Here is a 23109-nt window from a genome sequence, read left to right on the forward strand (position 1 = left end):
AGATTAAAAGTTAAAAATTAAACTATGATGGACTTTTCATACTGACATATGTTGCAGCTCTAATCTGAAATGTCTTTATGTATCTGATTATACATAAAACATGGTTCCTATCTACCTGCATTTGTTAAAAATCTCTTTCATCATATGGGTAATATTATAGAAAATTACAGTTAAAGAGAAATAAAAAAAATAGAGAAGTAGGGGGCTAAAATGGTGGCAAAAGCGGTAGGGCAATTTTCCTTGCCTGTGCTAACCTAGGACAAACCAGAGTTCTATACCCTGGCATCCCATGTGGTCTCCCATATGGCCAGGAGCAATTTCTGAGCACATAGCCAGGAATAACTCCTGAGCATCACCAGGTATGGCTCAAAAAGCAAAAAAAGAAAAAGAAAAAAGGAAAGAGGAAGGAAGGAAAGAGGGAGGAAGGAGGGAGGGAGGAAGGAAGGAAGGAAGGGAGGGAGGGAGGGAGGGAGGGAGGGAGGGAAGGAAGGAAGGAAGGAAGGAAGAAGGAAGGAAGGAAGGAAGGAAGGAAGGAAGGAAGGAAGGAAGGAGAGAGAGGAAGGAAGGAGAGAGAGGAAGGAAGGAGAGAGAGGAAGGAAGGAGAGAGAGGAAGGAAGGAGAGAGAAGAAGGAAGGAGAGAGAGGAAGGAAGAAGAGAGAGGAAGGAAAGAGAGAGGAAGGAAGGAAGAAAGGAAGGAAGGAAGGAAGGAAGGAAGGAAGGAAGGAAGGAAGGAAGGAAGGAAGGAAGGAAGGAAGGAAGGAAGGAGGGAAGGAGGGAAGGAGGGAAGGAGGGAAGGAGGGAAGGAAGGGAGGGAGGGAGGGAGGGAGGGAGGGAGGGAAGGAGGGAAGGAGGGAAGGAGGGAAGGAGGGAAGGAGGGGAGGGAAGGAGGGAAGGAGGGAAGGAGGGAAGGAGGGAAGGAGGGAAGGAAGGGAGGAAGGGAGGAAGGAAGGAAGGAAGGAAGGAAGGAGGAAGGAGGAAGGAGGAAGGAGGGAAGGAGGGAAGAGGGAAGGGAGGGAGGAGGAAGGGAGGGAGGAAGGAGAAGGAAGGAAGGAAGGAAGGAAGGAAGGAAGGAAGGAAGGAAGGAAGGAAGGAAGGAAGGAAGGAAGGAAGGAAGGAAGGAAGGAAGGAAGGAAGGAAGGAAGGAAGGAAGGAAGGAAGGAAATTGTGTGTGTGTGGTTTTTGGGTCACACCCGGCAGCGCTCAGGGGTTATTCCTGGCTCCAGGCTCAGAAATTGCTCCTGGCAGGCACGGGGGACCATATGGGACGCTGAAATTCAAACCGACGACCTCTTGCATGAAAGGCAAACGCCTTACCTCCATGCTATCTCTCCAGCCCCAGTTGTGTGTTTTTTAATTAAGGGAAGTATGCATCATGTCTATTCTGGTAATCCTTCCCTGAATGAATCATTTTCTAAAAATGTATAAAGAAAAATAAGCTTAAGAAAGTATGAGCAAAACAAAGACCTTAGGACATATGCAAAAAAAAAATGCTCAATTAATAAAGGAATGATGATTTCATTAACTAGATAGTGCAAATGTGCCCAGAAGTCACACAACACAAAATCCCACAAACGGATGATTAAGTTACAAAATGCAGAAAACCATTTGGTTTGGTTTATATATATATATACATATATATATAAACTTAAGATTATGACTCATATAAAGCTATCATACTTTGGGGCCAGAAACAGAGTACAGTGGGCAAAAGCATGCAGTCCACCTGGGTTCGATCCCTGGCCACAACATTTGGTCCCCCAAGTCATGCCAAGAATGATCCTGTTGCTCAGAACTAAAAGTAAACCCCAATCACGGCTGAAAGTGACCCAAAACCAAAACAAGTAACACACACATTAGTACATAACACTGGAAGATCTAATCATTAAAAAAGTCTGCTTAAAACTGGGATAACCGGCTGCTAGAAAGAGAACCATTACAGTAGAAAGATATGTTACTAGGTTATTATTTAAAAAACATTTAGTAAGAGAACAACTGGCATTATTTACCTTCAAATAAAACTCACTACATAATGTAACAAGAAGCTGATCAAAATAGAATATTTTCATTGAGTTCATGCTTAAAACCTCTTTGGGACAGACTTAACAAAAAATTTAAGTCAATATACTTTGTATCTTTTAGATAGTAGAATTTGAACTCTCTCCCCTCCTTGAAGGTTGTATGTTCATATGTGTACAATCTAAACTTCAGGTGAACCAAAAGAAACTTTTTTCAAAGGCATTTCAAGTTCAGTTGTGAAATGGATTCAATGAACTCAGTTAATAATAAAGAGATAGCATGCTTAGTTCCCTAAAAATCTTTTTAAAATATATAGAATTTTAAGAATTAGGGAGACGGTACAAATAGTAACTGAGTGCATGCTTTACATGCAGGAGTCCTGGGACCAGTCCCTGTTATTATAATGGTTTCCAAGTACTGACCAAGAGTAGCCTTCCAAGCATTGCCTGGTATGACCCAAAACAAAATTTTAAGGACAGTAAAGTCATCTGATTTAAATGAGATCACAGTTTCTGAAATAATTTTTTATGTTATGAAGTCTGAATCTTATTTTTTATAAATGTGAATCAAGATTTGTTTGAAATAGAAATCTATCAGCAAAGTAAGTCATTTTGAGATCTGACAGTGCTAAATATCAACAAATAAACCCCAGTTCTAGAAGAAATATCTCTTTATTAAAACAGTATGTTTTCTATGTTTGCATTAGTTAAGTATAATCTCTTTTCATAAGATCAATAACATAAATATTAATATTCATCATTAGAGAAATAACCTTGTAATCAGAATGCCTCAGCTAAACTAATCTTACCACTTATTATATATCAAAGGCTATATTTCCATATTCTCATATTTCAAACAAAATAGCAATGAACACTAGACCTCTGATTATTTTAATAAATGCTCACAAAAATCTCTTAACTATTAACAATTTTAGTCACTATCAATAATTAAGTACTATTGCTAGTAATAATACTGTTCCTAAAAACTTCCATGTCTTCTCAAAGCCTATTTTGTATAAAATAAATCAGATGAATGACCATTTGATTAAACTGGTTATTCATTATATATGTATTTTTTATTCTACTTCCTAGTATTGAATTTTATCTGAAAATGCAAAAGTACAGCAATTTTAAGCACTTACCAATGGTAATTAAGCATAAAAAATACATCAGAAGAACAAGTTGGAAATTATCTCCCTATCCTGCAGACGTTACAATATTTCTTTATAAAAATAATTGCTTTTCCTGGGGCCGAAGAGATAGCACAGAGGTAGGGTATTTGCCTTGTGTGCAGAATGACAGTAGTTCGAATCCCAGCATCCCATATGGTCCCGTAAGCATGCCAGGAGTGATTTCTGAGCATAGAAACAGGAGTAACTCCTGAGCGCTGCCAGGTGTGACCCAAAGACCCCAAATAATAATAATAGTAATAGTAATAATAATGGCTTTTCTTCAATCAATCCAGAAGTCTTCAGGTAAGAGTAAAAACTGCTGTCAAGATAAATTTGTAAACAATTGAAAGAATTTTTAACATTTTCTCCTCACCAAAATATAGTAGAACCATTCTAAAAAGGCACTTGACCATTTTTCACATGCAAATATTAATACTAGTAACAATACTAGTTTTTAAGAAAAACTTTATCAAATCACTCGTAAAATAATTTCAAACAAATAAGAAAGACTAAAATAAACAACAATCCTGTGAGTCTAACCAACTCCAAGACTGTAAAAGAGAATGTCAATCATAAAAACAGAGTCATTAAAATATTCTCGGCTTGTAAACAAGGGAATCAACATCTATTTTTCTCGCGGGGCATTAAAAACAAAAAATCTCAATGTTGTTGAATATTCTAGGTTAGATATAGTAAAATAAAAAGCATTTGGGCATCCCTATGGGATGAATCACTCATTTTCTATGTTTGCTAATAAATATTCCTGGCGTTTTTTACTATTTTATTAATATTTTATTAATAATTTTATTAATATTTTGTCACATTTTTATTATTATTTAAGGATCAGATGAAAGCATTTACTATGATGTTATTCTGAAAAAATTATTCCCAGAAAAAACCGGGAACATTAACTTCTATTTCAAGGGGACAAAAGAATCAGAATTTGACTCAACTATTGATAGACACATCAATACCACACAGTAACACAAAATCCAGTATTTTCTAATTAACACAGCCATCAAAGATTAATTCCTCAAAACCTTGTGCTTCCCACAAATTAAATGGTCAATAATTCCATTAGTCAAAACCAAGCTAACTAGCACTGTCCTAAGTAAGAAATGTGGACTTGATCCCTCACTATTGTAAAGAAAGCTGCTTCCCACATTTTATAAACAAATGATGTTTGACAAAATTTGTCAAACATGAGAGAAAAGAAACATGAAAGTAAATTTTAATTTAATGCAAGGATTTTAGAAATGACAAATATTAATCTAGCTGTCTAACAAGAAGAAAACTCCCCGAATAAAATACTCAATCTGCGGATAGATGAATATAAATCTAAACTTTACCACAAACATTCAAATATTGAGATACTGCCCAATATATTATAAGCTCATTATCTACTATTTTGTGAAATCAGGATCATAACAATACCTAGCAGAGTGCATATTAGCTATACTATCAAAAGTAGTACCTCAGTTTACAGAAATCCATTTTAATTATAAAGAAAGAAGTTCAGGAATATTTAAAGACAATTTTATTTTAATGCATATCTTCCATTCCTTTAGAATCAGATCACCCCCAATGAAAATCCTTGCCCAGCCATGGTATGACTTTGGACAAATTATTTAGCTTCTCTAAGTTTTCATTCTGTAACAGGAAATATCGATCTAGCCCACAGAAAATAAGAAAATGTTAAGTACTCTAACAATGGGAATTAAGAGTACAGAATTTTTTAGATACTACCCACTCTTCAATTGTTTCCTTTAAAATTACCTTCTCCATATTTTCCATGACTTTCTAGGCAAAATAAATTTGTGTTTTGGGGCCACACCCCACTGTGTTAAGTAAGGGCTTTCTCTTGGCTTCATGCTCAGAAATCAATTCAGGGTCAACCACATGAAATGCAAGTGCCTTAATCACTATACAGTATTTTCTGGCCCCTCAAAAATAATTTTACACCCTTTCATAAAATAACATATATTGTCTCTTTAAGAAAAAAAATCACACATGTTTAATTGGGAAGCTACAGGAGAAAGTGAACTTGAGATAGTATGATTTGCAATTAATAAACTTAATCAGGAAACATGGAGCTCAGGAGCCTGCAATTAAAAGAGCTTAACTACTAAGAGTTTGCGTGTGTTGTAAGAACACATCCTTACTTATTACAAGTTTACATACAGGTATCTTCTCAGATTCCTACCACATTAGTATCCACTCATGGATTCAAGGATCTCATCCTGACTTGGTTTAAAATCCACTATTCCAAACCAGCTCTTGATAACTTGTCTGATTCAAGCATTACTGTTCAACTCTAAGTTTCTTCTTCTTTAAGGCTATTATGTTCCAGGGAAAATTTGTATTCCCTTTAAATAATACACAACTTAGGGCTCAATTTTGCCAATGAAACTAAACGTAAGTACATTGTCGGGGCAAGAAGAGATAGTACCATGGGTTAGTACTTGCCTTACACATAGCCAACCTAGGTTCAATCTCCAGCACCCAATATGGTTCCCTGTGTCCTGCCAAGAGCAATCACTGAGCACAGAGCCAAGAACACTGCCAGGCATGCCCCCCCCAAAAAAAAATAAGAACAAAATAAAACAAAAAAGGTAAAAGGAATTAAAGTATAGATGTTAATCCATAATACAAATGAATTCAACAAACTATTTTGCATGACAGAAGTGAATCCAAAGGGAATACAAAGTGGAAGAATAGACAAAACTAATCTATACAATTAGAAATAAGGTTAACTTTGGAGAAGAGTAAATGAGAGAAGTTTTTAGGATACTACAAAGATTCTCTTTCTTTTCAGCTGGTTACCAAATGTTCAGTTCTAATATGAAACAAAATAATATAAGCAGCTCTTTTGTATACATTTTATAAAGAGTTGAGTATGTACTGTCTCACTTTAAAAAAAATGTCAAAGCATAACTACTATGACAAGATTATAATGCTTTATTTTAACCCACTAACGAACCCGTTGCTGATATTTAAAATATTTCTTCATAATTTAAAAAAAATTAAGTTCAGGAACTACAGCAATAGTATAGCAGGTATGGTGAATGCCAAGAGTTTATATAGCTCGGTTCAATACGCAACACACTATATCTTCTTCTGAGCACTGGTAGGACTAATCCATGAGTACAGAGCCAGAAGTAAGCACTGAACACAGCCAAGTATGGTCCAAAACTTAAAAAATATATTTAAAAGAAAACAATTCAAATCTAAGTTATTGTTCAACATTTCTGCCATTAAATACTAGTGGTCACAGACTTTCCTACCTTATTCTATATATTTCAATCCTGTTTTAAGGGACTAAAAGAATTAAATATTAACCAAATTAAAAACAATTATTTTTAATCTTATGTAAAATACATAGAACAGAATGAAAGATAAACAATAACAAATATATTCTTTAAAGTTAATTCTAAGAAACTGGAATTTAGTAACAGCTTGTTCATTGTGGTTGTCATTTATAACATAACCAGGGTGTCTTAAAAAAATATCCTTACTCACTGTATGAGAACAATAAAATTCACAGTTCTCATTTGATTTTGATTTATTTCAAATGCTGCATAGTGTATTTTATTTACAGCATATAATTAAGAAACATCTAATTTTATTGGATTTGGTATTCACTTTCTGAATTTAGAAGTTCTAAGAATAGATTGTTTACTTTCTGTTTATTATTGAAACTATTTCAAAAGACTGTTTTAAAGCAACATACTTCCAGAACAGTGATCACAAGAAGCCGGAGCAGTAAAAAATAAAAATGACTGCTAATAGGTATAGAATTTCTGGAACTGACAGCAGTGATAGTTGCATAAGTAAATACTACAATCTAATTATATACTTTGGGTAAACAGCATTACAAATGAGTCTACAACTCTAAAACTGTTATAAAAATTAAATACAAAATGAAGCAATATATCTCTATAGAGCAGAGAAAAAATATCACTGAAATAATGTAGAAGTGATTTAATTGCATAAAATCAAATCACATCCAGATATTAGCTCATACTTTTAGTGATCTCATATCTTTAATATTTATTGGAATATTTTATGACAACAGACTTATCTTAAATTGATTTTTATATTATTTCTTGTTGGATAGTTAAATATGTGCTTCTTTTCAAGTAAATTATTAATTTACTTTGTATATGGTGGGTTTTCATTAATAAGTTTTCATGTGGCAGTGTATGACATAAAATTTTGGTGTTGTCAAAGAAAATTTTTAAATGAGTACATAACTAAAAATGAAAGTATTTACAGCATCTACTGTAGTCTATGTCAATATAGCAAACAGAAATATGCAAAGGTATTTAACAGATAAGAATACAAAACCAGGAACAAATGCAATATACTAGTTGTATGGAAATAAAAAAATGTTAAAGTGAATTTCTACACACATAACAAGTGACATATTCAGAAGATGGATAACTAAGATCAACACTAAGCTTGCTGAGAGAAAATAAGAATATTTAATAATTTTTTAAATAAATTGGTTTTAATATTTTAATTAATTAAGCTCAACTTTAAAATTTTTCTGGATCAAAGTAAAATATAAAAAGTTAAATACTTACAAGTATCATGTTTAAAATTGTATATTAACTAAAATTTTACCAAATAATTCATTAAAATTAATAATTATTTTCTGTAAGTTACACATTATTGACAAACTAATGGAAAACATCCTATAAACATATGATTATGAGGGTTAGAAAGCAAATATATATTATAAATAATTAAAATAATTTAAACTATAAAATATAACTGCACAGGTTTAAATAAGTATTTCATCATTATAGCTAAAACTTTGTTTTCAACCCTCAAGAGGTATAATTAGTAACTATTGATTTTCTTTCTAAATCTCTTTTAAGAAAGTATGACCTCCAATAAGCCAAGTGAATAAAAATTAAGGCTTAAAAATCAGCTTCTTTCTAAATGGGGTGAGGAAAAAAAGTCAAATATTCTAAACTTATATTATGCTTATATGCTTCTCAGTGCTATAAATACACATGAAATTGTTAAGGCTAACAATTAGCCTTGATATTACTATATAATGTTTTATTAAAGCTTTTGTACATTAACAAAAAGAGGATGAAAGAAAAGGTGGAGTGAGAGGGTTCTTCCTTTCGGTTCTTACTTATATTGTAAACAACAGAGAAACACTGAAAATAGAGAAACACTCTGCTCTTAGTCTACCACTGATAAAACGACTACACAAAAAATAATTTTAATACCACAAATGATACTACGACCAAATACACTTAAGTTTTTAAAGAATAGTTTTTCAGTAAGAAATAATATAAATTCCACTGTTTTTCACAGGTCTTATATGAAACTAAGTACTAGCATAACAGAGTTCCACTCGCCGTCTGTCCCCTAAAATAAGGACAACTGAACATTACCCACATTTTAAAGTAATACTTACCAGCACGTAGGTAGTTTCAGAAATTTGCCATAGAGAGCAGTGCTGAAAGAAGGAATAATTGAAACAGGTAAGCAGTAAGAGCCTCTACAGTCCAACGAAGTCAGTCCTGCTTGGAAACCAAATATCTGAAACAAAAAGGAAAGATCCAAATGTTCACAAAGTTTTAATAAGCACAGGATGAAATACGTCAGTTTCAATTTGCTCTTCAACAGCTGCACATTAAATATGTTCCAAAGGTTTTTTTTCCAATTCCCAAATGTCAACTTTTCCTTTTATTCAATTTCACATTAAATAAGTCCAAATTAAAAGATTTAAATGTATATTTCTTTCATATCACTGAAACTTCAAATCGCATCATTTATAAACACAATTTTCATGTAGTGTATTATCTGCAACACACATTTCAAATTAATATAAGCAACTTCCAGCATTTTTTATTCTTTGGATATTAAGTTTATTAGTTTTATTAACTAATAAACATATTAAAATTGCTATTAACATGATCAAAAATTGCAATATTTTAGTAATACTAATTACAAGAACAATCTTAAAGTGGTTTGCTTTCAATTTACACCATAAACACACTAAAAGGATATGCAAGTATAGCCTAAAATATTATACCTCTTCCCTTTCTATTGTGAAATTAATTATAGGGTGGTTTTTAATCCCAGAAAATTTGGCTCATGTCATAAATTATTCCTTTTATTTATAATTAAGAACAAAAGATTTACAGTACTCTTTGTATACATACATACAGATAAATATATTTATTTTAAATAAATATTTATGTAAAATTCATTTACATTCTTCCTTAATAGGAACAATAAAAAATTACAGTTCATATCAAAGTTGGCAGAAAAATAATTATGTTTTTGCTCCACTTATTTTAAGGTAAAAGAGAAGCATCTTACTCAAAAAATATTTGACAGAGTACTAAATAAACAATTGCTGTTTTGCAACAACATACAAAACATACAAAAACAGCATAACCTCCAAAATTAGCTACTATATCATCTTATATTCCTTGGGTGTAACAACTGACTTTCCTATGTCTGGAATTAACAATAACTTCTACATTCTCCAACAGGGTCTCAAACTCAATGTACCTGGGGGCTGCAGGAGGCAAAGTCGGGGTAAGGCAGGGCCGCATAAGGGATTTCGCTTACTGAATATTCGCTATAAAAAATCGCATTAAACATTTGCATACCCTGAACGGAACTGCACGGGGTATGCAAATGTTTAATGCGATTTTTTTCTTACTAATGCGATTTTTACTGTGATTATTTGGTAAGCGAATAATCACAAATACTGCGATATTTGAAGGCCGGCCGCGGGCCACGAGTTTGAGACCTCTGTTCTACAATGACATGTTTAAAATTTCCCACTAATTTACAGAATAAAATACATTTAATGAACATGAGTGATCAATTTCGAAGAAAGTATTAAGTCACTAGAAAGTATCAAGTCACTATTATGCCCCAATTATTCATCAAACTGACATCAAAGTATTTTAATTCAGTTTCTAATAAACAAAGTACTCTTCTAAAAATAAAAGTATTTGTTTTCAAATAAAACTTGATTTCAAAGCAACTATCTTATTTGTTATCATAGAAATAGTAATATTATCTAAAAAAAGAAATATTAATATTATCTACAAGAATTACTATAAAGGGACAAGAAACAGTATTAAAAATAAAAAGCATGTTTCTAATATTTAAATAATTAAAAATGACTTATTCCATGTTCTTTCTCTCTGAAAATTTTTTTCTGAGTAATAAAAAGTGAAGAGAACCTTGGACATTGTACAACTCCAGCTTTTTATGTTATATCTGAAAGGCTATTATTTAAAAATTCTAAAATTTGTAATTATTAACGTATCTAGTATAAACATAATTATTAAAACATCATCTTATCCATCCTAAAATATTTGTATAAAATAAGGACAGTATTTTATTACACTGGATTGTCTGTACCCAGCTAAGTGCTATTTCTAATACTCTATAAAAATGGCCCAGCAGGACATTGACTTATCATTAACTATACTCATATGAAAATGGGTGTAGAGATCCCCTGCTGGTTGCTTGCAGAACTGCAAAGGATGCAGAAGAAAATACCTAACATTTTCTCTCTTTTTTTTTTTTTTAAATTTGTTAGTGCAATTAAATGCTGTCCAGAGATACAGAACAGCAAAGCATATATAAGTTAGAAAGAGGTAATATCAAGCACATAAAATCTGATGCAAAATAACAAAGTAAAAAATCTTCAACTCCATCTTAAATCATGATAAAATACATATATCTATAATCTAGTACAGGAACAAAACAACAAGATTTACGACAGCAACTTGTAAACAACTCATGGTCAAGAATACAAAAAAATTTCAACTCTTGGGGCCAAAGCGGTGGTGCAAGCCGCAAGGCGGTCGTCTGCCTTGCGCGCATGCTAGCCTAGAATGGACCTGGGTTTGACCCCCAGAGTCCCTTATGGTCCCCCAAGCCAGGAGTGATTTCTGAGCGCATAGTCAGGAGTAATCCCTGAGCGTCACCGCCTGTGGCCGAAAAGCCACCCCCCCCCCGAAAAAAACCTTTAATTCTATGAACCGAAGTCACTTGCTCCAATATATGTGAACCTATATATATATTTTTAAAAAAACCAGTATGGGGGCAGGAGAGATAGCATGGAGGTAAGGTGTGGCCTTGCATTTAGAAGGACAGTGGTTCGAATGCCAACATCCCATATGGTTCCCTGAGCCTGCCAGGAGCGATTTCTGAGTGTAGATCCAGGAGTAACCCCTGAGCGCTGCCGGGTGTGACCCAAAAACAAACAAACAAAAAAAAATGGAAAATATAATAAAAGTTGTAATTAAAAAAAAAAACATTTTAAATGACATCATTTTAAGAAAAAATATATCTACTTTTTTAAGAATGTATAACTGGAATATGCTTTGGCTGAAGAAAATATCAATTTGATTGAGATTACATTTTAGAGTAAATGAGAAGTTTAGCACACACTGCCACCTTTTAGAAAATAAAATATATATATATATATATCATCTATATTTAACACTTTAGAAATGTTTCTGAGTTAACATTTATTTCAATAGCTGTAAATTAGAAACATAATTTTTCTTTTGTTTAAATAAAAACTAGTCCAATGGATTACAATCTGCAATGGTAAAAAGCAGAAAATATATGAAGCACACATAGTTGAAGTGACTTTGAAAACAGTATTTGAAATTGTTGTAAAAGAACAACAAAAATCAAGCATTGCCATATGTCTAAGGTTAATCTATGCATAATAGATATTAGAATATATAAAAACTCAAAAATGATTAAAACTAAATTCTACAGGTTAATATGTATGTTAACAAGAAAGTCTTCCATAAAAAAAAACGAGAACTTGCTCTACTAAAATTATACAAAGAAAGTAAATTAATTATTTCACATATGGTAAAAATAAAATACAGGAAGAACAAGGCATTGTTCAAAACATAGATGGTCGGAGCACCATCAGACTGATGCTTCTTTATTTTTTTTTAAATCTTTATTTAAGCACCATAATCACAAGCATGTTTGTAGTTGGGTTTCAGAATACCCCCCTTCACCAGTGCAAAATTCCCACCACCAATGCCCCCTGATGCTTCTTTAGATCTAATTCATTTGTTTGCTGACGAGCTTCTAGAGCTTTGGTAGCAGAGAAGCCATGGACAATGAGTAAAAACAGAAACAAAAAGTGTTCAACACTACTGTCATTATGTAAAATCAAACAAAAACAAGACAGCATTTCATAATCATCAAATCAAAAGAAAGACATTTGCTGGGAGGAAGCAAAGAACAAAAATCTCTCTCATCCACTACTATCAGGACAGTAAAACAAGGCAATCCCTTTGGGGGGAAAAGTTAAGCAGGTTCTAAAAGTTGTTGGGGCTAGACAGATAGTACAACTGGAAAGGAGCTTGCCTTGCAGACAGCTAAAACGGGTTAAATCCTCAGTACCAGAAAAGGTCTCCCAAACCCTGCAAGGAGTAATTTCTGAACAGAGGCCAAAGTAAATCTTAAGTATATGGCCAGCTATGACCCATAAAGAAATAAAATTAAAATGGAGTTGTTTTAAGATCAGGCCAATCTACACCAAGACATCTGTGCTCACACAAAAACTATTATTCAAAAATGTCAAAAAGTAGAAACACAAAGGTTCATTAATAAGTGGGTATGCAAAGTAAGGCCATAGTATTAGTATACTGAATATAGTTGAATATTATTATTCAGCTATTAAAGAGGCATGCTGCAACACTGATGAGCCTTTGAAGACATTACAGTAGTAAAAGTAGTCACAAAAGACTGCATACTATATGATTTCCTTGCTATGAAATTTCCAAATTATGCAAATCTGTTGTCATATACCTTTAAAATCACTTTACTTTTTCCTTATGTCAATCCTGAACCTCAGATGATTTATGTTAAACTCTGGCTAATAAAAGTGACAGGGAATGAGGTTAAAGTGATAGCAATGGTAGGGCATTTGCCATGCACATGGCCAACCCCAGGGTGAACTGGGATTTGATCCCCGGCATCCCATATGGACCCCCAAGCCTGCCAAGAACCATTTCTGAGTGCAGAGCCAGGAGTAAGGCCTGAGCACTGCCGGGTGTGGCCCAAAAATCAAAACAAAGAAAGTCAGGGAAAAGCTGCAGAAAAAGAAGCTTGGCTTACTCAGTCAGATCCAAGAAACTACTAAGCAAACCCTGACCAAAATGAACCTATTCCTGTGACTTTCTGATTTCTTGTGTTAAACTTCAAGCTGAGACCCTCCTTCCTTCAGCTTGGAAACTTGGGCCTTTTTTAGAAAAACCCCCTTTTTAATTTCTTCCATTATTTGTACCTCTCCTATTTCGAACATTCCAGGTTTTCATGAAGATGGATCATCCTCTGCAAAAGGTGGGATTGTTGGCCCTCCCTGAACACATGGTTTACTCCAACTATAACTCTGTACAACAGGTGAAACTTGCCATATTGATCTATCTGCTCTCCACCTAACAGGTCCACAGTAAACAACTCAACAGCATATGTAGTTGGTTTTTTTCTGAATATTTTCACTGCTTCAAGTAATGCTCACAACCCAGTGGTTCACAGCGTACTTCACCAGCTGCAATTCATATTATAAAAAAGATCTGTGCCTGCATATATCACTCATATAACATCTCATTCTGATCTCCCTGGTTCTATGGCTTTTGGAAATGACAACTGATCACATAGCAATGCCAATATTTACATCAACTGTGAAAGAATATAATGCTCTTCACACAAATGCCTATGGCCTTCATGTTCATTATCACATCCCACTAAATCAGGTCAGACAGAGAGTTTGAAGTTGTTCAGTCTGTGTTCCTCTGCACTGTAAATCTCATGTGGCTGAAGCTAACCCTAGAGATCTAAAGATGAATGTTACCTGGCAAATGATATGACTCATATTTTTAATTTTATTCCGAACAAGCCATAATCTGCATGTAGTTATTGATACATATTCTAATTTTATCTGGACAATCCCTATGACTTTGGAGAGAGCTAACGCCAAATGTTCTCTTTCGTTACAATGCTTTTCTGTTATGGGAGTTCCTAACACCATTAAAAAAAGATAATGGACCAGCCTACACCCGCAAACTTTTCAATCTTTTTATAATGAGTGGCAAATTAAGCATATTATAGGGATCATCAAGAACAAGCTATAGTTGAATATGTGCAAAGGACTCTTAAACCCAACTATTGAAAATAAAAACAAAAAACAAACTTCCTTGACTTGATTTTCTATACTTCATTCTCTCTAAATTTTCTAGACCTGCTACAAGAAGAACCCTTTACTGCTGCTGAAAAACACTTCCAGGAAGACCTACAAGTTCAAAAGACAATTAATTCGCATATTTGGATGAAAACTTAAAGATTGAGAAGCAGGAAGCAATCATCAGAAGAGGCTATGTATATATTTCTAATGAGGACAGTCCCAAAAATGTAGTTCCACTATATCTTGTTAGAACTCATCAACCTTGAAGACAGGAATCAAAAAATAGTCTTTTATTTTTTTTTAAAAAAGAAAACTTTTTTCTTTTCTATTTATTTTCTATTTATTTTTATCCCCTATCCTTAACTTTAACTAACCCACAATGCCCCATATCAACAGGAAGTAGCTAGAAGATAACAACTTTGTCTGAATTCCTAATCTTTGAGATTTCACTCTAAGATAATTATAGGTTTAGGTTCATTTAATTTTCTTAATTTTCAATAACCTTCTGCATTTTGTCCTAACTAAATAATTGATGTTTCAAATTTTCTCTTTTTCAGGCTATTTATATTCTGTATTCATTCAGAAAAATTATCTAATTCTGGAAAGTTTCATTTGTTATTAGTTGCTTTTTCTAGTATTTCTTTTTCTTTTCTGTTTCTGTCATCAACCCATCCTTAAAATAAAGGAACTGCTGCTCTAATCCAGCCTTCTGAACCAGCTTTAATAGCATGCATTCTCTGACTGAGATCCTGATGAACCTACAAAGAAATTGGCAGCATCCTAACTGCTCTGTGCAGACTGAAGCCATCAATAGCTGCAGCCCTTTCCAAGCTGCAGTCCTTGGATATCACTCACCAGAAACTTACTCAGCAACATGGATAAAATTCCTCTCCTAAAAAAAAAAAAAAAAAACCTTTTCTTTATACTAAGTCATAGAGAATTCTTGGAGACAGAGCCAAAAAAAATGAAGGTTTGTCACTTTAAGAGCAAAGAATTCTCTCAATTAGAGACTCTGGTATCAAAGTGAAAAGCAGTTGCTCCGGGTGCATAAGAATCCAAACTGAGGTAGTTTGTTGGTTGGTGTGGTGGCAACTGATATTGGCTTTTGTGTTGAATATTGATTGCTAGCTCGATTTTCCATAAGGCTTTGCTGTAGACTGTGGTCTCCTTCCTATCTCTTCTGTCCTCTTAACCCTTTCAGAAAAAAACCCTGTCTGGCTGGACTCGTTCTTGCATCCAGGACAACAGGAGAAAAGCATTTCCTTACACAAATCTATGAAGAAAGTAAATTCATGGCCACAAAGATAGGTGTAATTGTGAAGTAAATGCTAAGTGGTCCAAAATGTGATAAAAATGTGGTAAAAATGTCCTAGTATTAGTAGTGATGGCTACATTATGTCTAAATGTACAAGACCCAATAACTTCAATGCTTTATGGTGAATTACCATGTATGAATTATCTTAATTAGTTACTTTTAAAATACTTGCAACATAGGGGCCGGAAAGATAGCATAGAGGTGGGGCATTTGCCTTGCATGCAGAAGGATGGTGGTTTCAATCCCGACATCCCATATGATCCCGAGCTGGCCAGGAGTGATTTCTGAGTGTAGGGCCAGGAGTAATCCTGAGCGCTGCCCGGTGTTACCCAAAAACAAAACAAAACAAACAAAAAATCTTGCAACATATCTGAAGTATTCATTATGACTGTCACGCTAACCTCCAAACTCCAGAATACCTACATCTATTCTCAGGAGGTTTGGTTTGGTTTGGTTTGGTTTGGTTTGGTTTTAGTTTAGTTTAGTGCCAGTTTGTTATGCTTTTATAAATTCTATTCTCCCCACGAACAGTACTGACATAAATGGCATCAGATAGTATATTCTATGTGACAGAAAGAATTTTAATTTTGTGACCAAAAATTATGTTGTATCTATGTGGACACTTGGAGTCCTCCAATTGTATATATCTTTATGTGCAAAATATCCCAGGGCCCAGGTTCAGCAAATTAGATCATAGGTCAAATTTTACCTCCTTCATATTTTGACATGGTTACAAACTAATGATCACCATTCACAAGGATGTTTGTGATTGATTTGATGACAGAAAACACTAATTTGGAAGCTCAACGTAAAAACGTAAAAAAATGCTTTCCCATAAAAATGACTCTATTCTTGGGCCACAAAAATAACTCAGTGGTCAGAGACACATACTGTGAACAGAGTTAGAACCCTAGAATATGCTATCTCCATATCCCAGTATGACTAGGTATAGCCCTGTGGTCCCTGACAGTGAACCTGAGCAATTCCCTGTCCTAGGACCCTCATAGAAACACCTGGTCTAGTAGCCAAGGGTCACCTGGAATGGCCCACAAATCCCTTGCGTGCTGTTTGGGATGCCCTCCTCAAATTAAGTTCATGTCATTAATAAAATTGTAAAAACTCAAAAATTCCGTTTTCAACTCAAACTTATGCTAATTTGTTTTCAAATATTATCTGAGCCTTGAGAAAAAAGCTAGCTGATCACTAGTGTGAAATATAAATTGAAAACTGAATGGTAAATGGTGAATATAAATCAGTTTATAGTTAACTGGTAACTATAAGGTAAATGTGCTTGCTTTCATATTTATTTGATTCTGTGAAAGTATCCCCAGTTTATATGTCCAATACTCATTTAAATCCCCAGGGAAGTCTCCTTATTCAAGATCAAAATTTACCTAATCTAAAATTTTAGGGGATTATGGTAAGCAAAATAAGTCAGGAGATGGACAAACACTGGATGCCTCACTCAGATATTAGTTGCCTCACTCAGATATTAGTTATGAACAAAATTAAAGAACAGAAAAATAAAAGTTAACTTCTGCAAAGCTTCTGATTATATTCTGACTAAAAAACTGAGGTTCCCACAGGAGAATGGAGAATGAGAGACAAGGGTAGAGATGTCCCAATAAATCAGGGGTCTCAAACTCAATTTACCTGAGGGCCACAGGAGGCAAAGTCGGGGTAAGGCAGGGCTGCATAAGGGATTTCGCTTACCGAATATTCGCAATAAAAATCGCATTAGTAAGAAAAATATCGCAAAAAGTCGCATAAAACATTTGCATACCCCGAACGGAACTGCTCGAGGTATGCAAATGTTTAATGCGATTTTTATTACGATTATTCGGTAAGCAAATAGTCACGAATACTGCGATATTTGAAGGCCGGCCACGGGCCACAAAATGTTGTATGGAGGGCCGCAAATGGCCCGCGGGCCGCGAGTTTGAGACCCCTGTAATAAATTATGGTGGAGAATTGGTTATTTTTCTTTGGTGGTGGGCATGATAAAACAAACACCTGAATTGTGAACCTAAGTTATATAATGATGTAAATAATGCTAGTTCAACTTTTCAAAGTTACTAATCTGAAAAATATAAAAGGTATTTGGCTTTTACTATCTCCTTGATCTTTCAGAAGCATCTCCCATAGATGGCCTTGAGTAGAAAGGCCCTAAATTTACAAACTATTCTGGAGTTTGTTTGTTTTTTTTTCACTTTTTGTTTGTTTGTTTGTTTTTGGGTCACACCCGGCGGTGCTCAGGGGTTACTCCTGGCTCTATGCTCAGAAATGGCTCCTGGAAGGCACGGGGGACCATATGGGACACCGGGATTCGAACCAACCACCTTTGGTCCTGGATCCGCTGCTTGCAAGGCAAACACCTCTGTGCTATCTCTCTGGGCCCTATTCTGGAGTTTTTAAGGTGCTTCCAACACTATGTTATTTGCTTGTTTCAAACATTAGAAGCCTTGCAACACTTAGACACTCGACCCCTACCATAGTCAAAGAGCAAGGTTAGCAGTTAAAAAAAGAATAATATAGAAAGTTGTATCTTTACACATTTATACAATTTTCAGTCATCACATGAAATGAAAACTATACACTATTTCACTTCATAGTTGATACATAGAATTTAGCTATACAAAATTAAAACTTAAACATCAAGTATTTGGGGCCGGGCGGTGGCGCTAAAGGTAAGGTGCCTGCCTTGCCTGCGCTAGCCTTGGACGGACCGCGGTTCGATCCCCGGTGTCCCATATGGTCCCCCAAGCCAGGAGTAACTTCTGAGCGCATAGCCAGGAGTAACCCCTGAGCGTTACCGGGTGTGGCCCAAAAACCAAAAAAAAAAAAAAAAAAAAAAAAAACATCAAGTATTTAAAATTACTTAAGAGTCAAAATACCAAATATAAATATGAAATACAAATTAAATCCTCTAACTTAAATATTTTAACATTATAATTATAAAAATAAAGTTTAGAAATCTCCTCAAAGATTACTGTAATCTTTCCAAGTAACATAAACTACTATAAACTTTATAACAAATTGGTTCACTTTGAGCTGATCCAAATAGTCATACAAAGTAAAACTATTAATCCTGAAAATTGAAAAAATATTAGACCACTGAAAAGCATCAAAATTTTAATGATATTGGGACCGGAGAGATAGCATGGAGGTAAGGTGTTTGCCTTTCATGCAGAAGGTCATTGGTTGAATCCTGGCATCCCATAAAGAAAAAAATTTAATGATGTGGGGCCACAGAGATAGCATGGAAGTAAGGCATTGTCTTTGCAAGCAGAAGGACGGTGGTTCGAATCCCCCGAGCCTGCCAGAAGCGATTTCTGAGCATAGAGCCAGGAGTAACCCCTGAGCGCTGTCAGGTATGACCCAAAAACAAAACAAAACAAAAAAATAAAATAAATAAAATTGAATGATGTATTCTGGGCTCCTGGCTCAAGGGACCATATGGGATACAGTTATAGTACAGTATTTATTTTTACTGACAAGAACCTTTAAGATTCACACTCACTCGATCTTTTTTTTTTTTTTTGGTTTTTGGGCCACACCCGGTGACGCTCAGGGGTTACTCCTGGCTATGCGCTCAGAAGTCGCTCCTGGCTTGGGGGACCATATGGGACGCCGGGGGATCGAACCGCGGTCCGTCTCCTAGGCTAGCGCAGGTAAGGCTTACCTTACCTCCAGCGCCACCGCCCGGCCCCTCACTCGATCTTTATATAGACAATAGACTATTAGTAACCCTGGTCATTATGCTCTATTTTTCTATCAACAGAATAAACTTTTAACCTCATCTAACAATTCTGAATTCCAACTACCACATTACCCTCCCGCACCCCACTATTCTTAACCCCGATAAGTTCTCTGTGTTATAAGACAACTACCAATAAATTCTCTGTATCTATGAACTCCGAAACTTCTGTGTTTTGGTTTGGGGGACACATCTGGCAGTGCTCAGAGCTTACTCCCAGCTCTGTGCTCAAGGATCATGCCTGGCATTACTGAGAGGCCCATATGTGGTGTCAATCATCAACCCAGATCAGTCATGTGCAAAGCAAGCACTTATCCACTGAACAATCTCTCTTGTCCCCATGGCCAAATCTTAATGTAATAGAGTTAAATGTATCTGGGAATTATCTAAAACTGGTGTCTCTAAGTTTCTTTATTCTCATTTTACAAAATATAAGAATATTTAAGGGACTTTTTTCCTATTTGAGGGGTAGGTGGGAAAAGGCACTCTAGCTAGCAATATTTTGGGGCATGAGCTTAGTAATGCTTGGAATACTGCAATGGCTCAGGGGCTACATTACACTAGACTAGGCAGTACTCAGGGGAGTCATACAGTGCCAGGGATCAAACTCAAGGCTTCACACCAAGCAAACCATGTGCCCTGCTGTTAGTCACATCTCCATTCTGTGATTTTTGTTTTGGGGGTTATTTTCCTCTAGAAATAATACCCAACCTTGCTCAGAGACCACATGAACTAGATCTGGTGTGTGTGGATAGGGAAGGGGAATCCAGAAGTAGAAAATGGTAAGGTGAGGGAAGCATACAATACAAAGACAGGAACTCACTTAAGCTAATTCCTAAGTTAAACATTAAAAAACTCCTTTAAAGACATTCCTGGGGCCGGAGAGATAGCATGGAGGTAGGGTGTTTGCCTTGCATGCAGAAAGACAGTGGTTCAAATCCCGGCATCCCATATGGTCCCCGAGCCTTCCAGGAACGATTTCTGAGCGTAGAGCCAGGAGTAACCCCTGAGCGATGGGTTGTAGCCCAAAAACAAACAAACAAAAAAATATTTTTTTTGTTCAGGTGTTCTCACCATTCTGAAATGAGATTATTTATTTTTGCTTTTTATTTCTGCTGAGTGTTTCATGTATCTTAAATTTTAGTGCCTCAGCTCACCATCAAGAGTAGTGAGTGCAGTTAGAGAAATAACTACACTGAGAAATATCATAACCAAGTGAATGAATGAGAAAACTGGAAAGCCTGTCTAGAGTACTGGTGGGAGTGGGGTAGGGTGGAGGGAGATTTGGGACATTGGTGGTGGGAATGTTGCACTGATGAAGGGGGGTGTTCTTTACATGACTGAAACCTAATCACAATCATGTGGTAATCAAGGTGTTTAAATAAAAATAAAATAAAAAAAGAATTAAGTACTAAAAGTAGAACTGGGAATTAGAAAGATGTGGGGAAAGTGTCAATTTGTCTTCAACATAAGTTTATAAGTGCTATTAAATTGGAAAAATAGTTTACAGATGTCATTACTTTTATTAATGAATATATAACTTTATGCAAAATATATCTGCATTGTGCCTATACATCAGATATAATACACATCTAAATACATGTACAATTATACAAATACATAGGCTTATGCATGCCCTAACATATTTTTCTCTAGTATAATTGATATTGTGGTTTTGTTTCTATATTACTAAGAGAGGCAGCCAGCTGCTTTTTGATTTTTCAAAAATTGAAGATCGTCTTGGTGCAGATCTTCTTTGTCCTGCCTTGGGTCATCTGTGTGACCCTTTCAGTTATGCAAATATGGGGCAAGTAAAAACTCATAGTCCCAGGATTAGGGTATAACAAGAATTTTTTTCCATGTGATTTAGCAAAATCCACTTCTGTGCAGAACTCAGAGTTAGAGAAAGATCCTATTTGCATAATGACTCTGGGAACTTTGTGACCAAGGTGGAAAGCTTGAAATTGCAATTAGTGCCTGAAATAAAAATGTTGTTGATTCTAGGTGGGTAATTTATCCTTAATACAAGAATAAACCTAAGAGTCTGTTAGTTGGAATGGATTACCCAGTAAATACTTGAAAGCTCTTTCAGACCACTCATAAATTGAATTTATGATGAACTTAACTGTAAGCTGTCATAAACTATAGCCTTGGTATTCATCATGGAGTCACAATTAGGTGTTACAGAATACATTATTCCTTAATGTTAACAAGTATCATCCATTGATCTTTGCAAAGCAAGTTACCGAGGGCTCCCCTACATGATGGGAAAAAATAATAGCAATTGTAAGCTAATTAAGTTCTACTTCTCCCTGAATGTAGTAATCAAAGAATTGATTATTATAAATGAATTGGTAAAACTATTGCCCTCCAGAGAGCTCACAAGTATACTATTAATAGAGTTATGAGTTGCAAATATTAAAAAAAAATTTTAAATGATTTAAAAGAAAAAACATTTTAGTGCCTCGTAAGACATGCAGCAAATACTTTCTCTGAATCTATAGAATGTCCTTGTTTTTTCTAACAGTTTGTTCCACAGTGCCTGAACTTTTAGTTTGATATAATTCCATTTGTTCATTTTGACTATTTTCCCCCTTTATAATGAAGTCAAAGCTCTGAAAATATACATCTGAGACCATTATTATGGAGAGTTTTGACCGGGTATTATTTTTCAATGGATTAAATAGAGTTGGGCCAAACATCTAGGCCTCACAGTCACTCTAAGTGTGATACAGTGGGCAATTTCATTCTTTTACATGTCTATCCATTTTTTCCAGCACCATCAACTGAAAAGGCTTTCTTTAATCCATTTTATGTTCTTGGCTTCATTGTTAGAAATTGATTCTCCATGTTTCAAATACTTTATTTCTGGAGTCTGAATTCTATTCCACTCATTAGAATGTCTCCTTTTATTTCTAAATCATGCTGTTTAGATTGCTATAATTTCACTGTATAAACTTCAAATCCATAATGCTATACATCTCCTCTGTTCGCAGAAAACGAGAAAAGCCAAATGTTCAGTCAAAAGAGTTTTGTGATTCCATAAAAAAATTGCAGTATTTGCTCTACATCTTTGAAGAATCACATTGGGATTTTTATAGGTATTGCAAAGAATCTGTATAATGCTTTTGGTTTAACCTTCATATTAATGATGTTAATTCTTCCCATTCTTTCTGTTGAAATTTTAAATGTTTTTTTTTAACTTCTAGAGAAATGCAACAAATTTTTGTATGTTGATTTTTTAGCTGACCAGTTTACCATTTTGGTTTATTGTTTCTAACAGGTTTTTGGTGGAGTCCTTCAAACTTACAACATAAATTATCATTTAATCCTCAAGTAATGATAAGTTTTACTACTTCTCTTCCTATCTGAACCTCTTAAAATTTATTTTTCTTGCCAACTGTGACAACTAGAACTTGCAATACTATTGAGTAGCAGTATTGAGAATGAAATCCTTGTCTGGAACATAATCTTATCACTCAACAGTTATTTATGTATGTATTTTTATATATTTTTGTATATATTACTTATTTACAAAAATTAAAATAAAATATATGGAAATGCTGAGCAAAGCCACAAATAATTAACTTTATCTAGTTTGATGTTTGTTTTTGTTGTTGTTTTTGTTTGGATCA

General features: G+C 34.7%; 1 protein-coding gene across 2 annotated transcripts in view; it reads right to left on the reverse strand.

Moving 5' to 3' along the window:
- VPS13B (vacuolar protein sorting 13 homolog B) overlaps positions 1–23109 on the reverse strand; it is a 724212-nt gene that overhangs the window by 608412 nt on the left and 92691 nt on the right. For both annotated transcript variants that reach the window (XM_049773957.1, XM_049773956.1), the window contains exon 15: positions 8625–8749. In XM_049773957.1, the coding sequence (XP_049629914.1) occupies positions 8625–8749 (125 nt within the window). The remainder of the gene's footprint in view (positions 1–8624; positions 8750–23109) is intronic.

Source organism: Suncus etruscus, chromosome 5 (assembly GCF_024139225.1).
Source record: "Suncus etruscus isolate mSunEtr1 chromosome 5, mSunEtr1.pri.cur, whole genome shotgun sequence".
In the NCBI taxonomy this organism is placed as follows: Eukaryota; Metazoa; Chordata; class Mammalia; order Eulipotyphla; family Soricidae; genus Suncus; species Suncus etruscus.